The following is a 20,355-nucleotide window of genomic DNA, read 5'->3' as shown; positions in this document are numbered from 1 at the left end:
TTTATTATATTTATATAATATTTTTTTTCTTGTTAATTTGTTTTCTAAGTTATTGTTTTCTTTTACTTTAGTTCATTCTTTATGATGTTGTTTTAGTTGTAACTTAGAATTGTATGGAGGGTCATGTGTATGAGAGGGCCGGCTGCGCCCTAACTTCGCCCTCCTAGGTTTTTAATAGAGGCAGCGATTCAATTGAATTCAATTCAATTATAGTTATTAATTACTATAGTTATATAATCTTGAATCTGCATGAAGAGAGAGAGGAGAAAGCCAAACTGGAGCCAATTTACTGTTAGATGAGAGTACAGTAATTTTATTAAAATAATAATTTATTGTCATAGTATTGTATCATACAGTACATTGACTGTGTATTGTCATTGAGTCATTATTTTACTGTAGATTATTTTATTATAAGTCTTTATTGTTATTTCCATCTGGAAGCACTGAGTCAACTGAGTCTAATCGGCAAATTGGCAACTGCGCTTCTTACTATGACTATTCATCACTGTAATTGGCTAATATCCTTCCATTCTCTGCTCCAATTCGGAAGTAATTATGTACGGACTATGACCATAGAGAAACAATAGCATAAGTAGATATCCCATGGTATATGGTGTTTATGTCGTAACTTTTTCTGTTATCTCAAGCCGATAGTCCACGTAGTTCTTTCCCATAAAGCTATGTGACGCTGGCAGTCTCTCATATTGTACCGTTCATACAATCTCACCCGGCCAAAACAGTAAAAATCTACAATAATCGACAGTAATCGGCTTGAGATAACAGTAAACGTTGCGACATAAGCGTCCTATACCATGCGATATCTACTTTCGCTATTATTCCTCTATGCTATAACTAAGATTCAAAAAACCATTCAACAAAGCAAGACTGAAGCATCGAATATGAATTATTACATATTCATAAAGTATGAATAGTAAATATAACAATATTATACAGTTATAAAATTTATTTACAGGTTGAACTTTGAAGTAATGTGGACAAGTGGTTAGCTATGAAAGTGTAGTATGATTAATGTCTGTATAATTTCCCATTCACTCTGAAACAAAAAAATGGTAAAATCTACAACTTTTGCAGCTAGTAGGCTACTGAGTTTAATAGTCAGTTACCCAGATTACTTATTCTGTGAGTAGCCGGTCAATAAAGTAAAGTACTGTACTCTCATGGCTGTACTGCTGTGATAGATCTTGCTAATTACTAGTCTGGCATTTATTATGACTGGAAGGAATTGGATAGCTGGCCATTCAGATGACCGGGTTGGAATTCCATTGAAATAGTGCAGACCGGTAGCTGGTGGTTGCTATATTAAGGCTAGCCAGCCCCAGCATTGATTGAGCGGTTATCCATAGCCTCAGGCTATAGTCGAATGAATATGGAATGCAGTTTGCACAAATATCCCACCCGTTTCACACAACTGTAACTGATTGAATTTCATCACATTCAACATGCATAATTACCTTGCAAACTGTTATGGCCAATTGAAAATATCAATTTCACAATCATGAAGCGACAGGGAAAATGGTTTATGCTCTAATATACGGTGTACTTTATCATGCTTTCAGAATGAAAAGATTTTATTTTATTGAGTAGAACTTGTAGGGTTGACCAGGAGTTGTTGATATTTGAAAGATATGTCAATCACTCTCTTGAGTTTTCTTGACATTTAACATAATTACCAACTAACTCATAACAACATTATGAATATGTTATCACGATTATTTTCAAATGATAGTCTTTTGAGAAGAAAGATTGGGAAAATCTTCTATGGATCTGGTAAACATAAGAGGAGAATCGTTGTAATTGATGGACATTATGTAATATAAAGTTATTGACTGATGGAGATGATGAATTAATAGTGATAATGAATTAATAGTATTAGAAGGTAATATTGTATAGTATTGTATTGTACTTCCATTGCTGACATCAGACGGAAGTTCTAAATCCGAGGCACTGTTGCATGAGAAAATATAAGATTATATTTTATTAATTTTCTAAACTAATAATCTATTGACTACTAATTAAAAATAATTAGTTTGTATTTAAACATGCAATAGACCTATCTTGATGACAAATGTGGGGACAAATGCGATCACCAATGAGCTCCCAACTGAATAACAAACTACGCTTCTATTGAGTGGTTTAGTATTGAAATATATTTTCCAGAATAACAAAACGGTGACAGGAAAGTTCATTCTTCTCTACTTGAGAAAATGTTTTCTAGAGGAGACTAGGCACTAGGTATAGCCTAATGTAAATAACCAATCATCTAGTAATAGAATCGTTTAATAATCACTAGTGGTCATCAAGGGATTGATATAGATAGGCCAAAACAATGATAGGAATAGTTTATTGAATTATTCAAAAGAGTGAGCATTCAGGAAGATCACGGCATTTGAAAAAAATATTGTCGAACACAAAAAGTATTTAGTAACATATTTTCATTAAACAATATTTCAGCAATTTCGGAGGTGAGTAAGAAATGTTTACTTTTTGAGGATTGATTTCATGGTGTATTACTATTATTGATGTTTGAATTTATGTCGCTGATATTATTCAATATGGAGGGAGTTTGATGTATGATACATCGATCGAAACATAAATTGGACAACTTTGTTCCAGTTGACAAGTTTTTTTGTCAGAAATGTCAAGGTAAGACTGTGAAATAAACTAGACGGCCCAATAATAAAACTCGCCAATAACAGAAAGACGGCGAATAAAATGGTAGAGTCCGAAATGGATTGGCATTCAAACAAAGCCAGCCTACAAATGGGATAATTATGGATATTATTGTGCGTGCTAAATATAATGATTAGAGTTCCTCATATCCAATATGAATTTTTTGCAGGTTTGGCTCTACATAAAACATGAGGTCGAAAACCGTGAGAATTTCATTCAAAAAAGCCGGTTTGAATAGGCAATTTTGTGAGACGTTCATTTCTATGGATGTTTTGCGTTAATATAATGATTCCGGTAGTGTTGGTCGCCTCCCGGAAAAAACGCTCTGTAATTTGCAGAAAGCGAAACTTCATATCACTTTGAGAAACTGCTATGTGATTATGGCACATTATTCCGAAAAATAAATTAGATAGAGCTTAACGTGAAACGTGTGTTCTACATAAACTCCGAAAACGGAATCTCATTTGACTGGACTACATCGTCATCAAGGTCTATGGTTTGTAATAGGTTTTCAATCCCTTTTCATATTCTAATATTCGATAAAGTCTATTAATATTATAAGTCTTCTCAATTCTAATTTGTATTTCCATGATATTGACGTATGAGGAATATTGTCCCAGTTGACTTGATATCATTCAATCAAAATATTGTGCGAGGAATTGATATCATAACATTTTTCAATAAAGTGTTTTAATCAAACATAATTAATTATAAATTGAACAAAACATTTATTGACGGAAGATTTACAGCATAGTGATAGTTTTATATAAACCATACCTGGTCCCTGAACTGAAAATCAATTTGATGATCTCACCTATTTCAATGATAAAACTTTCCCACTTGGTCTGAGCGATAATTATGACAGTTTATGTCCAGTTTGATGTGACATCACCTTAAAAGTTGGATAATTAATAAAATTGATCAAGAGTGATAAATAATTTCAAGAAATTTTGAAAAACAACTCAAATTTGTTCAAGAGAAGGAATATGTTATTCAAAATAGCAGACAACTTATCATCTGCATGTTTTTGGATCTGGAAGAATAATATTGTAATGTCATTTAATGAATCTTCATTGTGAGATAAGATGCATGAATATTCAGTTTAATGATGAAAAATAACTAGTACTAGTTCATTTCTATAATTTCAAGTAGCTCTATTTTATAGCTCTATTCGTGTAGCCCTATTAAAATACTTTATTAGAATATTGAGTTTTTTATTTGTCCTTGATTGAGGATTCTAATGCATAGGAAACGTAGCATACCCGTGATAAATGTGTAATGAGTATGTCATAGTGTGAGTAACCTGTATAACATACCTAGTATACATGTAGTATACCTGCTGACTGTTTTTATCTGGACCGCTCACTCTTCCTCCTACCTCTCGACCTGCGTTGAACCCATAGAACTATATTATGTACTGTATTTATATTTTCATGTTTAGATCCTGCGGTCGGCGTATCTCAAGCAGACGCGATATTTATGTTAGCAGCTCGTCAAGCAGATAAATCGCATCCATGTATTTGGCACAGGTCAACAGCCCTCAGTTACCCCACCCCCCTTAACCACCACCCAACCCCCCACAGCTCCCTCAGCAGCTAGATGCACGATGAAAACCAATTAAAACTGGTTCCACGAATCGCTACATAAAAATATATTATTTGAAACATAGAAAAGGGCCGGCCCGACAGTCAGTTTCGGTACGATGACACCCGATGAGGGTGGTTGGGGGTTCTGGTTTTGCGGAAAGGGGGGGGGTGACGGTTGCACCGATTGCGGTTCTCATTAGAGGGCGGCAGAAGTAAAGTATAATGATCCTGTACAACAATCACCAGTTAATTCGCCTCGGGCACGAGAGGAATTTCAAAGTGAGAAAAAATTTCCACTGAGAGATTCGAATTCAAGTTCTCATCCATTTTCACAATATAGGGGAATGGAATGAGGGAATACTGTAGAATAATGTGTTTTATAAAAGAATAATGTAGCTTCATTTATAATGTACATTACCAGAGATGTAAGCCTATTGCACTGTAGAATATTGGGGATAATGTAAATAATAACTACTATATTCTAAGGAATACTGTAGAATAATGTGTTTTATAAGAAAATAATGTAGCTTCATTTATAATGTACACTACCAGAGATCTAAGCCTATTGCACTGTAGAATTTATAATGATCACTACCAGAGATCTAAGCCTATTGCCCTGTAGAATACTGGGGATAATATTCTAGGGAATACTATAGAATAATGTGTTTCATAAGATAATAATGTAGCTTCATTCCTAATGTACACCAGCAGAGATCTATGCCTATTGCACTTGATCTTATACCACTAAATAAACCAACTTGTAGTCTATGTTTATTTTGTCTATGACACTACGTACAGAAATGTGAGAGTTGATATATATAAAGCTAGTTCAAATTTGCTAATAACTATCCACAGTAAATTAGTACCGTATACATTTATAACATTTATCTCATGAGTAGGAATGAAAACCGCATGCTACGATTAGTGTGACTAGATCTGTACAATTTTGAGTACTCAAGTACAGTACAGATTAAATCTTTTTCATCTCCTATGATTACGAATACTGTCGTCTACTATAATTATTGAACTCTTTATTATATTCCAATTATATTATATTAATAATATAATATAAGTGCGGTTATTATATTGAATTATGACTATAATTCAAAAGTGAATGAAACATAACCAACTTTTTGGACTTGTGTATGAATCAAAATTCAGGAAAGGAACAACTTTGGACTGTGCCTGTTGGTACTTCCCCAATCATTTTAATGAATTCTATTTAGTGTATCATTGAATAAATAAATGATTCCGAGTACGCTCCTCATCCATGAAAGTAATAACTCAGCCTATTTATTGATCAATTCTCCGAACAAAAATTCATTAACTATACTCTCTATTGTCCTGTCATCAGGAGAACTAGATTTCCACCGGATCAATTTATTATGCATGCATCAAAATGGTCTCTCGAATTTCACATAATCATCAGCAAGCCGACATTGTTAATCCTATTATCTGAATGAAAATAGGAATGCATTTAAAATTGTTGCATTTAGAAGCCACTGTCTCATCATTGATTCTCATTCACAGGAACGTCGTATTGTTTTTTAGTGATGGAAAATGTTGGAGCCAAAAAAATGATATGTTACAGGAACAGGAGATTATTTCACAAAATATAGCCTGTTACCCAAATGGATAAAAAGTACATTATACATTTATAATTTATATATTTACTAGCTGTACCCTGCCACGCTTCGCAGTGGCACATTGTGATTGAATGTTTATTTTTTTTTTCTGTGGCCCCCACTATATATAAAATATGTGTTGGGAAACCACAAATATTATGCTTGTTAAATAAATATGAACATCTGTGTTATGTGAGCTGTTAAATCTGGTTTATTGTGCAATTACAAAACTAAAAGGAAAAATAATGTTTATGTGAGAAATAAAATGAAAAAAAGCAAAATTTTTAGAAAAAATAAATTAAAATGAGTAAATGAATACCTATATATAAAATAGAAAATTATTGATGGAAAATAATTAGATTCTAAAAGAAAAAATATTTGAGAATAGTCTCTTAAAAAGGATTGATAAAAAAATGAATTAATAATATTCATAATATCTAGTTTGTAATAAGGTCTTCACTATAATTTATTCTATTTTCAATTATCCAAGTTTTTGTTTTTGCTTTAAATATATTAACCAGTACCATTTCCTTGATGTCCATTGGCAGCCTGTTGTAAATCTTCGGTCCTAAGTATGTGACTGTTCTCTGGGCGGCAGTTGTTGTCATCCTGGGGACTGCTAGATCAATATTCCTTCTTCGCGTGCTGTGGGTGTGGTCCATGTTGAGAAAGAACTGCGTGTTTTTCCTGATGAATGTGAGTAATTTGTGAATGTAAATTTGTCGGATGCTCAGTAGTTGGAGCTCTTCATATAGAGAATCTGAAGGGTAGAGTGGATGTTTCTGTCCCATTATTCTGAGGATGAGTTTCTGGACTTTAAAAACAGGATTGATATGGCAGAAATACGTAGCTCCCCATGCCAGGATTCCATATCTTGCTATTGACTCTACCAATGCGTGATATACAATTTTTAACGTATCCAGTGTGAGTATCTGTATCAGTGTGAGTATCGTTCTACTGATGGACAATTGCAGTCTATGCGATTTATTTTGCAGTGATGTAACTTGATTGTATTTCGTACAGGTTTTTTGGAGTCCGTCAGTGAAAATGCTAGAAATTTAGTTTTTGATGAATTGAGAGTCAGGATATTACTGTGGAGCCAAAGTGTAATTTTTTCCATGCCTAATTCAGCGGTTATGAAAGTCTCGTTCCAGTTGTTGCCTTGAAATATCACAGCTGTGTCGTCGGCAAAGACAATAATCTTGCCACCAATGTCGAGTGAGCACAACTCATTGGCAAAGATGAGGTACAGTATCGGACCAAGAACTGTTCCTTGTGGCACGCCGAATTTTACAGGAAGGCCTTCTTCTGCACTCAGATTTTTCCCTATTCTCACTCTCTGTTTGCGAATGGTTGAGAAATGAGAAAAAACAAAGAATACATTTCATATAAGTTTGATTTTGCAATACTTGTTTATATACAATATTTTTTGTTTTTCCACTGTCTGCGTAAATATAAAGACTATCTGGTTTGCCGACTCGGGAACACGCAACATACAGTTGTCCATGTGAAAAGCAATCCACATCTAAATCTAGACCACACAATTCTAAAGATAGACTAATATAATATTATAATCTATCCCTTCATTTTGTTTATATGATCAAATAACCAGCTGACTACTAAAATATTAGCCTACTTTGTATTTTAGCATGCAACACAGCCCAGATCGTATTATCAACAACACCGTTGTCAAATGCCGGTATGTTAGTAGAAAAGAGATAAGAATTTTTTTTTATTTCTCGTTGTTTTATGATAGAAGGAAACATAGCATGAATATGAAATAGAAATAAGATATTGAAACTATAAGATAAGCCGATCAGCTTATGAACTAAGGTTTGGAGGATTATGAAACATTGACAATTGAGAAATTATGAATACACAAATGCAAGAATAAAAGCCTCAATAATTATTATTCATTACAAGATTGATTTACATCGATAAGATTATACTCACACTATCGACTGAATCGCCAATTGATTGTAGCACGGTACCGGTATCGATCCATTCACTGATTGAAATTACTACAATATTAACACAAGTAACACGATTATTTGCACTGAAACACGAATTTATTATCGAAAAAAAAGCATCGGTATGCTTTCTTTGTTCTGAATTGCGAAAGTAATTGAAATCCAATAATTGTACCGGAAAACATACGGTAATCAAGAGTGTAGTTTACCGGTACTCTATATCTCACGAACCTGTTGAAGCTGCGTTTTGAAACATGCGCGCTATCTAGCGGTCAGATTTTGCACTTTGATTGCAGCAGCGCTCAGCTCAAATCTGGCCAAAAATGGCCAAAGTTTCACCCCCTCCCCCCGGGCCACCCTGCGAGCCCGGTCAATTTTTTTTTTTTTAATCGACTTATTTTCGCGAGCTGACCCCGAATGTGAAGTCAAAAATCGGAAAAATCCATAAACAAAAAAGTTAAAAATTTTCGGGCGAGCGTAGCGCCCCTGAAAATTGTAAAAAGTAGATAAAAACCATCCTTGATGCGGATTTTATATCATGTTAAAATTTCAACTCAATCGGTCCAGTACTTTTGGAGTTTTTGCATTACACACAAACCAACATAACATTTTTATATATATAGATTATTTCAGAGAAGCATAAATAAAAAATAAACACAAGTATTTGTATTCTTCATCGAAGTATGATTATTTATCTTTATAAAACAGATGATAGTGGAATGGAATAACTGGGAGAAAAGACTGTGTATATTATAAAAAAATGTTGCATCGACCGGGAATCGAACCCGGGCCGCCCGCGTGGCAGGCGAGCATTCTACCACTGAACCATCGATGCTTGAAAGTTAATGAAATAGTTGTTCCAATTTGAGACAGCTGGAACTCAATTAGTCCTTATTTTACCGTTAGTTTCAAAATACAGTTACTATACTATAAACGGTAACTTTAGTACCAACTAGCCGTCAGGCTCGCTTCGCTCGCCATATCTGTCTAGCCAGGGGGCTACGCCCCCTGCACCCCCGACTAGATCGTCCAAGAATGAGATCAGCATTTTTCGTTTGAGCATTTTTATCATATGTTAGGACGATCCAGTCGGGGGTCCAGACTAAACGTCTGGCTAAACGGATATGGCGAGCGAAGCGAGCCTGACGGGTAGTAATATAATATTCCCAGGAATAGCTCTGATTGAAGTAGCAGTGCCCAATAAATTTTTCCGCGATAAATTCATTTCAATCTTCAACTTGGTGCCAACCTAACAAAGTCAACTCTACTTAATGCTAACCTGACAAAATTATTAATTCAATTACCAGTTAACAACTGTTTCGAAGAGGTACTCTCTCTAGATTATAGTTCTATATTAACAAATGGTATGGACATTTTTCAATTATAATTAAGAGAATAAGAAGAATATACATGCTAAAGATGAACTTTAAACCCTTAATAACCACCGTCAGAGTTAAAATATTGCCAAAAGATTTCTTAGTGCGCCTCTAAAGGGCCAACTGAACATACCTACCAAATTTGAACGTTTTTGGTCCGATAGATTTTTAGCTCTGCGAGTGAGTGAGTGAGTGAGTCAGTCAGTCAGTGAGTGAGTGCCATTTCGCTTTTATTTATATAGATTTACTGTCATTGAAAATGTATACAGGAACATCAAATTAAACTGGAAAAAAATATTGTTAATGGGCTACTTGGATTTTTAATTATAGAGAATTACTAGTAGTGATATTTTTAAATTACTACTAGTTTCGACGTTTATGTCATTTTCAAGGGTCTAAATAGATTATTCGTCTTATAATGCATTTTGAAACTTGAGAATGACATGAGTGTCGAACCTAGTCCTGTTCAATTGGAAAATATTACAAGAGTACTATCAATTCTCCATAAATGGACTGTAATATCGATCATATTGTGTACTATGATATGAAACGTTGAACAATAGAAGAGTTCAACATAGGTCTAACCAAAGTCGGTGATTAACAAAATATCACTTTTGTACAAATTTATAAAAAGAAGATGTATTTGAAAGGATGTATTGGAGGAAGTAAAAGTAAGACGTTGATTCTAATTTTTTGCCATAAAAAATTCTGTCAAAGATCTATATACTTTGTGATTTTGTAATTAATGGTAGAGATAGATAGAATATAGATAGATGGATGTAGAGTGCTATGTGTATGGTTATTATTATTTTGACTGGACCATCGAAGTACATACTGTATTGAAATAGGTATAGGGTTCAATGTCCTTACCCTTTGAACTAACTCTTCAAGAGTTTTCAAATTATGTAAATAATGTAGTTAAACAAGTTAATTCAATTGTGATCAACGTCCTATAAGTTCATTTACTAAGTGGTAATGATAGAAATATTATGTGGATGTGGTGTATATGGTATATGGTATGTGGTATGTGCTGGATATGGTATGTGCAGTTTCTGACTGTGGATAATAGTTCACAGTTTAGGTGGGATAAGTTATTTGCGAAGAAACGTTATGAGATTGGACTGTTTCGAACTGCACTGGTGGTATCGTACGTAGTATATGCACTGTAGTATTAGACTGGCCACTAACGGTAGGACATGGATGATAAATATGCTTGATACACATTTCATCATACTTTGTTACGTCATGACAGCGAAAGATTTCGAGCAACACTTTTTAAGGTTAGAATTTTTCTATCTCCTTTTTTTATTTTCTATTTGCTGCTCTACGAGTTGAGGTAAAATTAATTTTTCATTCCATCATTACAATTTGTAATTTAACAGTGGTTCATCTATTGTTATTTGTTGTCAAAACAAAACATGCATGATGAATATGTGTGTATGCATGTTAATCATGCATGTACATGCTTGTTATCATGCATATTCTACCGTTAGTGGCCAGCCTTTAACGAGTATAATTCGCCTCGGGCACGAGAGAAATTTCCAAGTGAGAAAAATCTTCTCGGCGGATGCTGGAAGATTCGATTTCAAGTTTTCACCCATTTCCATAATCCGCTCTGGTATTGGATTTATCAAGATTTATAATTGTAATTCTTCAATTTCATGATTTTATTCAATGTGCACTCTACCTCAGTCTACCTTCAAGTGCAGTAGTTTCTAGCTCTAGATTCACACACATCGAATTATTACCATTATAATGCTACCACATTATAGATTGTATTACTTTCCTTGCCCTATTACCATAGGTAAGGAAAGTATTGCTTTCCAAAAAAATTAAGGTACCCTAATTTCATGTTTTCTATACGTTTCAAGGTCCCTGAGTCCAAAAACATGATTTTTGGGTGTTGGTCTGTGTGTGTGTGTGTGTGTATGTGTGGGTGTGTGTGTGTCTGTGAACACGATCACTCCATTCCTAATTAACCGATTGACTTGAAATTTTAAACTTAAGGTCCTTATACCATGAGGATCCGACAATAAGAAATTCAATAAAATTCAGTTCAAAATGGTGGATAATGACTAAAAAACCATGTTTTTCACGGTTTTCTCGAAAACGGCTCTAACGATTTTCTTCAAATTTATACCCTAGATAGCTATTCATAAGCCCTATCAACTGACATGAAACTCATTCCTGGGAAAATTGCAGGAGCTCCGTAATATTCTTGAGAAAAATGGCGGATAATAACTAAAAAACCATGTTTTTCACGGTTTTCTCGAAAACGTCTCTAACGATTTTTTTCAAATTTATAGTCTACCATGGATAGCTATTTATAAGCCCTATCAACTGACATGAGTCTCATTTCTGGGAAAATTGCAGGAGGTCCGTAATATTCTTGAGCAAAATGGCGGATAGTTACTGAAAAACCATGTTTTTCACGATTTTATCAAAAATGACTTGATCGATTTTTTCAAATTCATACTCTGTATAGTTATATATCAGCTCTATCAACTAGCATGAGTCTCCTCCCTGAAAAACTAATAGGGGGTCAACCCCATCCTTGAGAAATTTACTTTGTAACCTCCTTCTCGTACTTGAGGTAGGTGGGTAGAGCAGTTTATTCAAAAGAACACACGTTGATATTTTATTTGTAGAACAGCTGTTCTTAAAAAATCCTTAAATTTCATAATTCAAACAAAGGGAAATGTACTCTGAAAACAATAACAATAGTATAATCGTAGTTTTAATAAAATTATTTAGCCGCCAATCGGCATAATGCTATTCCCCTAGATTATCCTCGTTTAAGAATGAGGCTTATAGATCAATGAGCAAGGAAAGTTGTGTGAGTGTACCACACCAGATTTTTTTTCAACCATTATTTTATTGATTGCGTGTCTTGTGTAACTGTGACTCGTCTAGAAGGAGCTGCTGATAAGAGTGTAATCGAATCCTGATTGGTGAATATGTATGTATGAGTGAGGCACGTGTGGCCACTTTGAATGAATCATTCAGTCATTGTGCCTGCAAATGAGTTGGAAAAGACTTCTGGCCTCCAGCCGCCTGTCTAGGCCTATTGATGTGAGTAGAGCCCTCCCATCCGATGATAATATGAGAAGTGGAGGCCTTGAGGTTTCTCTGAGCAAACGCTATGGGACTCGTCCCTTCCTTTGTCAGCCGATGCTCGAATTAATTAAGCGAACAATACGCCAACAATCACTCTTTGTGTTTCACGCTTCTTTGTACGATTCTTCGCTCTCAATTTGGTGGTGGAGCTGTCTTGGCCGAAAAACTTCCCCGCTCCCAGAAAACAAAGACTACGCAGTGCGTATTTGTAGCTACGCACTGCACAGGCCTATCCAAACAATCACCTGCCTAATACTCTTTCTTACTCAATACCTCTCACTGTCTCACCGCATTCCTGGAGCTCTTACAAACAACGCAGGGGGAATTGGAAAACCATTACTCACAATTCGGAGTTATACGATTTCATTATCATTCTCTCATAACATGCATTATCGCAATCTGTCAATTACCAAATAGAAGGAAATACTTTTCGTAAATCGAATCTTGATTCCTAGATTGACAAGTGAATACAATCACGCAGTAGGATAGATGGATGATATTAATGAATGATATTTTGATTTGTATTGGATCGTTAATCTATATCATTGATCGTTTACTAACCTACCTTGGTATCGGATCGTTGATGATGATCAAGAGTGTTTGCCGGGCTGATGAACAAATAAGTGACATTTTAGTTTAGAATGATTAAGGTTTGATGTCATGGTAGACAGAAGAATTAAAGAGGATCAAGCTTTAAACATTATTGACAACAGTGGATAGCGTTCATTGCATAATTATTAAAATAATAATGCTGTTACAATCATGGCTCAAATTTGATTTGATTCATTCAATTATTCAAATCGATCAAGAAAGTAGAGGAACACTTACACAGTATTAGCTCAGCGTGAGTGGATATCCCATGGTATAGGGCGTTTATGTCGCAACTTTTACTGTTAACTCAAGCCGATTATTGTCAATTACTATCGATTATTGTCGATTTTTACTGTTTTGGCTGGTTGAGAGTGTATGAACGGCACAATATGAGAGACTACCAGCGTCACACAGCTTCACGGGAAAGATCTACGTGGACTATCGGCTTGAGTTAACATTGAAAATTGCGACATAAACGCTCTATAACATGGGATATCGACTTATGCTATTCTTTCTCTATGATATTAGTACATCAGCATGAACTTACTCGAATAATCATTGATATCACCAGACCAGAGGTTCAGATTGCTTGTTTATTCGACTTTAACTGTTAACAACCATAGCGGAAGTTCATTACTTGAAAAATTATGAAGATTCAAATCCATAATTTATTGCTACATAATAGATATAGAATGTAGGTGATAGATGAATGAGTTTTTGTGGAAAAAACGATAACTGATTTACACAATTAAATGTGTGGATCTCTCAACCTTCCAATAAGTTTTATTTGTATGTTTTGTGTAGTGATTTCGATAAAGCTTTCTGTAGAATTTGACAATATATGTCTGTTTTTATTTCATCATGATAAAGTTTTCATTAGGTGTTGCTCGATTATTTGTCAATAATTGATCTTATTTTTAAAGATAAGTGTAAATTAATTGTAATCAAAGCCAAGTTAATCCACTTCAGTTTGATAATGGACAAATTGATTGAGTAGCTGACTGTGAATGAGCTGTAAAGTGGAAGCTGATGTTTTTCCTTGTCATTATTATTCAAGTGGATTTCTAATCCTCTAAAATATTCCAGGCGTGAGAGCCAGTCAAACAGTGGAAGAAAGTAGCCATGACCATGGACATCATAACACAACAAACTGGACCAAGTCACATCAAGGTCCAGGCGGTAATGAGTTGTCTCAACTAAAGAGAGCAAGAGAAGCACTCACTTCTCAAGTATGATAATGAAGGGTGGCTACACATAAAGACACACACAAAAAAGGGGAAGAGGTGGAAGAGCGATTGGTGGGGTATTTAGATAAACAAGGACTCTCCTATATCACACGGCAACAGTTGGGCAACAAGAAACAAGTTTAAAAACCCTTGGCCCATTACTATTCAGTCCCGTTGCCTGAGCACAAAGAAAAAATTCTCACTCTCTTCAAGCCATGGAAGATATTGAGCTGGAACAGTAAAAAACATGGAAATGAATAATCTCCATTGTAATCATGCATATATTTCTCGCAATGGGATCTGTATAATAGTGTATCCCGCATTGTATATCTTGTTACAATGCTCAAAAATTTTTGAATGACAAACTCCTGATTAATACTGTAACTTAAACTTCTTTGTTCATCTTCCCATGAGCTGAGACTTTTAACTTGGTGTGATCTCAGTTTTGATGAGAGATTTCGTATGTTTGAGAGATATTGATGATTTAGTTTTTCAAATTCAGTTGAATCCTGTTTATCCAAAAAACTTCATGAATTTGATAATTATTACATACTGCTATGGTACCGTAAACAAAAACTGAGATGATATTCAAATATATGTGATACCGTATCCAGTATCTTGGAGATGATACAGAAATATGTATTATTGAGTTTTATTTTGTTGACCGAACGAAGTGAGGTCTAAGATTCAAGTCGACGGTTTGGCATTTCTCTTAATGTTTAAATGTTTATATGTTGGGCATTTACGGCGAAACGCGGTAATAAATTTTCATGAAATTTGACAGGTATGTTCCTTTTTTAATTGTGCGTCGACGTATATACAAGGTTTTTGGAAATTTTGCATTTCAAGGATAGTATAAAAGGAAAAAGGAGCCTCCTTCATACGCCAATATCAGAGTAAAAATCAGACTATAGAATTATTCATCATAAATCAGCTGACAAGTAATTACACATATGTGTGGAGAAGCCAGTCTATTGCTGTATTTCCATAAAGTCTATAGTTTTTTCAATCAGGTACTTGTGGATAAGAATACTGCGTGAGGTATACTGTTCACAGAACTATTAGTATGCATTGTTTTTGGCAATGAAGTTTATAATTATTATTATTATTATCTATGGTACCGTATCTTGGAGATGATAGGCCCTATATAAATTTGTGGTAAATGGTACCGTGGCCAGTTTGGTACCGTATTCAGTATTTTGTTGATGATATTCGAATAATCAATCCATGAATATAATATTGATGAGAAGAATGTATTGATTATACATGTTTTCCTCTTCATCAAATCTATCTTGAAGATGAGGTTAATTTGAAACATTCATCTATCTAATTGATAATTAATTACAGTTTAATAATTAATTATGGATTCAATCATCATACTGGTGGAATTTGTTATTTGGCTCAATAATATTATTGTAGTTACAGGAAAATTGGATAATGCGACCTGGTTGAACAATAGAAAAAATTGTTGACTACTGATAACTCTCCTTATTGGTATGAATTGTACCAATTGAAATTGGTATCAAAGTAGCCTAGTGTATTGGGTGGAATGTCAGTTTAGCTCCATCAGAGACAATACTATATTACTGTATCGTTATAAATATCGTATTGTCTCTGATTCTACTCATTCTAGTTTATAAATATTTTGGACTCAAAATTGGACAAAAATCATGAAGTTTAAACATAACCTATTTTTGGACAATTTCTATCTAAATTTGGGAGAGGAACAGTTTTGGGCTTTAGGCCTGTTGTTACTTTCTCAATCATTCATTGTTGAGAATGATATTGTATCTATCAATGTATTAATAAATAAATATTTCAATCTATACTGAAACAGCAATTCAATCATACTCATCTACTACTCAATACTATTCTTGAAAATCGTTACTCTCTGAAATCGTAATATTATGCAAATTATTATTCAATTTCTTGTTGATGTTGAAAATCAGGTCTTGGAAACTTAGAGCTACAACTTGCTCACAGAATTTGTTATTCTGCTACTTGGTAATTGGTATTGGCTTACTAGTATTGGTATTGACTAATAACAAGGTTTTCTTCTGATGAGCTTATCTTCTTCGGTTGTCCATGATAGCAGAGAGAATGGATGTTGGTATCTTATCTCTATTCCTTGTAAAAATGATTATGTGACCAGCCTTATTGGGTAGAAGTGCATAATATTTATTCCATATTTACTACAACTTCACAAAAGAAGTTGTTTTCACCCTAAGAAAAAGTAGAATGACTTTCAATATTTTTTTCCGTTTAAGAGGAAAAACTTCGTTTTAAATGTTTAGAAACGAAAGTTGATGTACGTTGAATTTTATTATACTGTAACACAACCAATATTTATCTATTTTTTACGTGAGTCTAGAAAATTTTATTTTGAATATTTATTCATTTATTTATTAGGTTAGCAAAAACAATACAACGATCGGAAAAGAATAAACAGAAAAAACTATGAATTATACTTGTCTTATTGTGATGTAAAGCTGCGTACACATATACGCACTTCCAACCCGCACCCGCACCGTCCTCCATCGTACCACAGTCGCTCCGCCAGCGCACCCATCATGAACGTTACGGAAGATGTTGGATCTTCTCGCGTTTCCCGGTCGAACCACTGTTGCTCCCCGGTCGATCATCAATCGCTCTGCTGGAGTGACGTTCGGTTGCGGAGCAGAGCGAAAGTCTGTACGCACCTTTAAGGGAGCATATTTGGCTTTTTACCTGTTGCTTCAATTGTGAAATAAATAAAATGATTTCTGAACAGTTATCAGCTGGAGGGGTAGAATTTCCTATAAAATATTATCATATTGAGGTATTTTTCCTGGATAATTTGAATAAATACACTAGACAAATAAATCGAATGTCATATTGCTACGATATCACTGGTAACAACAATAAACTGGAACCTGTCATCAATGCAATGTCGATGAGAATGGCACTTTTCCGACGTGAGTACAAAATTCAGGCAAAGGTTGATGACGGTGCCATAATATCTTTCTTGATCCCTGCCTGGAAGCCCCCAATTAGTAACGATGACTCTAGCTGCTGAAAAGTGGAAATGCAGTTCGGCATCCGGTCGGTCATTTAGATGATGTTATTTTTCGACCCTTTTTCTGTTTTGACAGATGTTGAACGGCATCACGGTTCCGGTCTGTCGAATGGCGAACCATGCCGTGTTTACACTGAATTAAATTTAATAAACAGACAGTGCAGTAAGGAGTAATTAGCTACGCAGCCACACAACGAGCATGCAAGTTCGGTCGATGTTGTAATGGTTACGATCCAATGAGCATGCACAGCTCAGCAATATGCTTGATAGGAATTTGATTTTCTAAATTATTCACTTGCCAGTATTATCCTAGGATGGGTTCAAGTTCTAAAGAAGCCAATTCTACCTGAATCGATACTAATGAGATTTATTTATGAAGGCAACATAGATATAGCAAGGAGGTTATAAGAATTGAATTAAATGGAGACCATTTCCTTAAGTACTTTGAACACAAGTGCTTCCTCTAGTGATAGCTCAACGATATTATTGAAGTTAAACCGATATTACTTCCTGTGCTTCCTCTATTGATAGCTCAACGATATTATTGAAGTTAAAAGTTAAGTTAAGTAGAAGTAAGTTAAGTAAGTTAAGTTAAGTTAAATATTATGAAGTTAAACTAAAGATAAAGTAATGACTGGTACAAAATTCAGAGATCAATTAAAGAAGGAGCTGCTGTCCATATGCGCGTACTCAAATGAAGAGTTCAGAGAGTACTACGAGCGTCAAAATGGGGTTTAGAGAGAATAGAAAAAAAATGTATTGACTTTTCATGTACCTGTTTATGTTCTAAACTACGAGCATCGAGATAAGGTTTGGAGAGAAAAAAAATATTGACTTATCATTTATGTATTTATGTTCTGTATTTTATTGACTTACGACATTGACAAGTCCAAATACCCCTTTTATAGGAGGTCAGTGGATGAAATAATAATAAATAAAATAAAAATAAACTGCTATTACTTCTTGTTTGAAACTATTAACTATCTCTTGTCTTGAACCATCAATATAAGTTTGCTCTGGTTGCTGATTCCTCCCTGCTCTGAGATCAGAAGTATTAATTTCCCATTGATTTAGTCTAATGTAGAGAGAGTTTCAAGTACATGAAATGTAGAGAGATTTTTTGAGAAGAGTTGTTCAAGGTTATCAGTTGACCACTCTAGTTAAAGAGTACTACACTAATTTTTAAGCTACAATTTACAAATATAACACTGTCATAACTGTCATAGATCAATCAAAACCATTGAATTTTCTATTAAAACTAATCTAAAGTAAGCTATATTCTGTTAATAATCATTGCATAAGTGTGTTTCTATGTCATTACACTTCAATGAAGATTCTAACAAGTTACATACATAACATTTATGTATTAATTTTGGTATTTGCAACATTTATTACAGTTTGTAGGTTCAGTTATTCACAATTTGAAAGTTTTTATCAAAGTCGGCTTTTTAAATTTGAATGAATTTTTTATAGACCAAATTATGTGATAATCTTATCTTTCAAATGTTATCATATCAATCGAAATAAAATGTTGACGAGAATTTGAGTGAGAGAGTCCTACAGTGAGGTCCACGTTATAATGACAGTATTTGATCAACGTTGGTTTTGCTATCCTTGTCTATCATTTGACAAAGCCGGTGGTAATATCCTTTTCTAGGTGCACAACGATGCCAATTATGTTTTTGACAGTGTAGAAATATAATTAATTAATACAGAGAATCGGCATCGCTATTCTTCTATCTTTATCCACTGCCATTATAACGTGGACCTCACTATACAACTATAACTCAATACCATGGAGAAACTATACCATGTCAATATACTACGTTATTCTATACTATGAACTATACCATAGAATAAACAATCTAGATTCAATGACTATTCTTTGTCAATCTTATTCTTATCTACTAGAGCTAGATCAATCAACACCATTGAATTCTTGATTGAAACTAATCTAAAGTGAGCTATATTCATTTATTCATTTATTTATTCGTGGACAAAATCACAAATCATATAAATATGATTAGGAAGGAACAACAGGCTTGGCCCAAATCTATTCCATTCCAAAATTTTGATAAATTAATAAAATATCCAAAAAATAGGTTATGTTTCTACTGTGAAACGTTCAAGTTTCGTCCAGAAATATATATAAGCTAAACATTTTGAATTTATAGAAATAAAAACACCAAACTATATTTAAATTATAACACTTGATTATCACTTCATATTGAATTAATCAAGTTATTTTTTAAAATTTTGAACCCAAAAATACACACAACTTCAATTTGATATTCTGTGTCAATTTATAACTATCAATTGCATAACTGTGTTTTATTGTTGATTACACATAAAGCATTCCAGGGGACACTTTTTAAAATACTTTTTATTTCCCATAATACTACTTTCAGCTTGAGAGTTTAACGCACTGTACACAATGTTTCTTGCACAATGTTTCTTTTCAATGAGGAGATCACTGTAGGTAGAGATTACCTGTGTAGTAGGCGATGTTGACAAGTCCATTAGTGTCAGCTGAGTAAAAAGTATGACGTTAGTCGGCTGTAATTGGCCACTGCTTGAAGTGCCATCTCATGCGGCGGCTTGAAGGCGAAAAAACTATCTAGGATACTATTCAGATATATGGCAATTACTCAGTGTCTTTCGATGTGTGAGTGAGAAAATACTCAATGAAAGTGGGGGTTGGGCGCGTGTCTTCTTCCTTCCTTCTGTTTGCGATTCAAAAAAGCCGACAAGCATCTAGATTCGTAGACCACAAAATAAAAAGGTCATCTCTTACCTGATCACTCACTGGAACGGAGTAGAGCTTCCAACAAAGAGCGGTCATCCATCACAGTCGTGTGCCGCTAATATGACACTCTCACTCTTCCTTCCTCCTTCTTATAGAGAACTTATTCTCTCTTTCATACTTGAAAGGATACAAGAATGTTTTTCCTTACACAGAATAATTACAACCCTCTCAAATTCAGGATACCTTTTCAAACAAGAAATTTTGTTCACATAAACATTCTATCGAGAAAAATTGTAATAATAGAGACAACCTTATTCTCATATTCGTTTGAGTTTTCTCTGCCCATGTTTCCTAAGAAAATTGAAAATGAAA

At 34.3% G+C, this 20,355-nt stretch overlaps 1 protein-coding gene and 1 non-coding gene across 2 annotated transcripts in view; both read right to left on the bottom strand.

Annotated features, from left to right (window-relative positions):
- Positions 1–19,815, bottom strand: part of LOC120351644 — a 46,323-nt gene extending 26,508 nt beyond the window's left edge. Inside the window, exons 1-2 of the mRNA XM_039429548.1 lie at positions 19,728–19,815; positions 16,692–16,881 (exon numbers count right to left, since the gene is read on the bottom strand). Of these exons, the coding sequence (XP_039285482.1) occupies positions 16,692–16,881; positions 19,728–19,757 (220 nt within the window). The 5' untranslated portion in view covers positions 19,758–19,815. The remainder of the gene's footprint in view (positions 1–16,691; positions 16,882–19,727) is intronic.
- Trnag-gcc lies at positions 8,637–8,707 on the bottom strand. The gene has a single exon. It is a non-coding gene; the product is annotated as a tRNA-Gly (tRNA).
- Positions 19,816–20,355: the final 540 nt, after the last annotated feature.

This window comes from Nilaparvata lugens, chromosome 5 (assembly GCF_014356525.2).
Source record: "Nilaparvata lugens isolate BPH chromosome 5, ASM1435652v1, whole genome shotgun sequence".
Classification (NCBI taxonomy): domain Eukaryota; kingdom Metazoa; phylum Arthropoda; class Insecta; order Hemiptera; family Delphacidae; genus Nilaparvata; species Nilaparvata lugens.
This window is presented reverse-complemented; position numbering and strand designations above follow the sequence as displayed.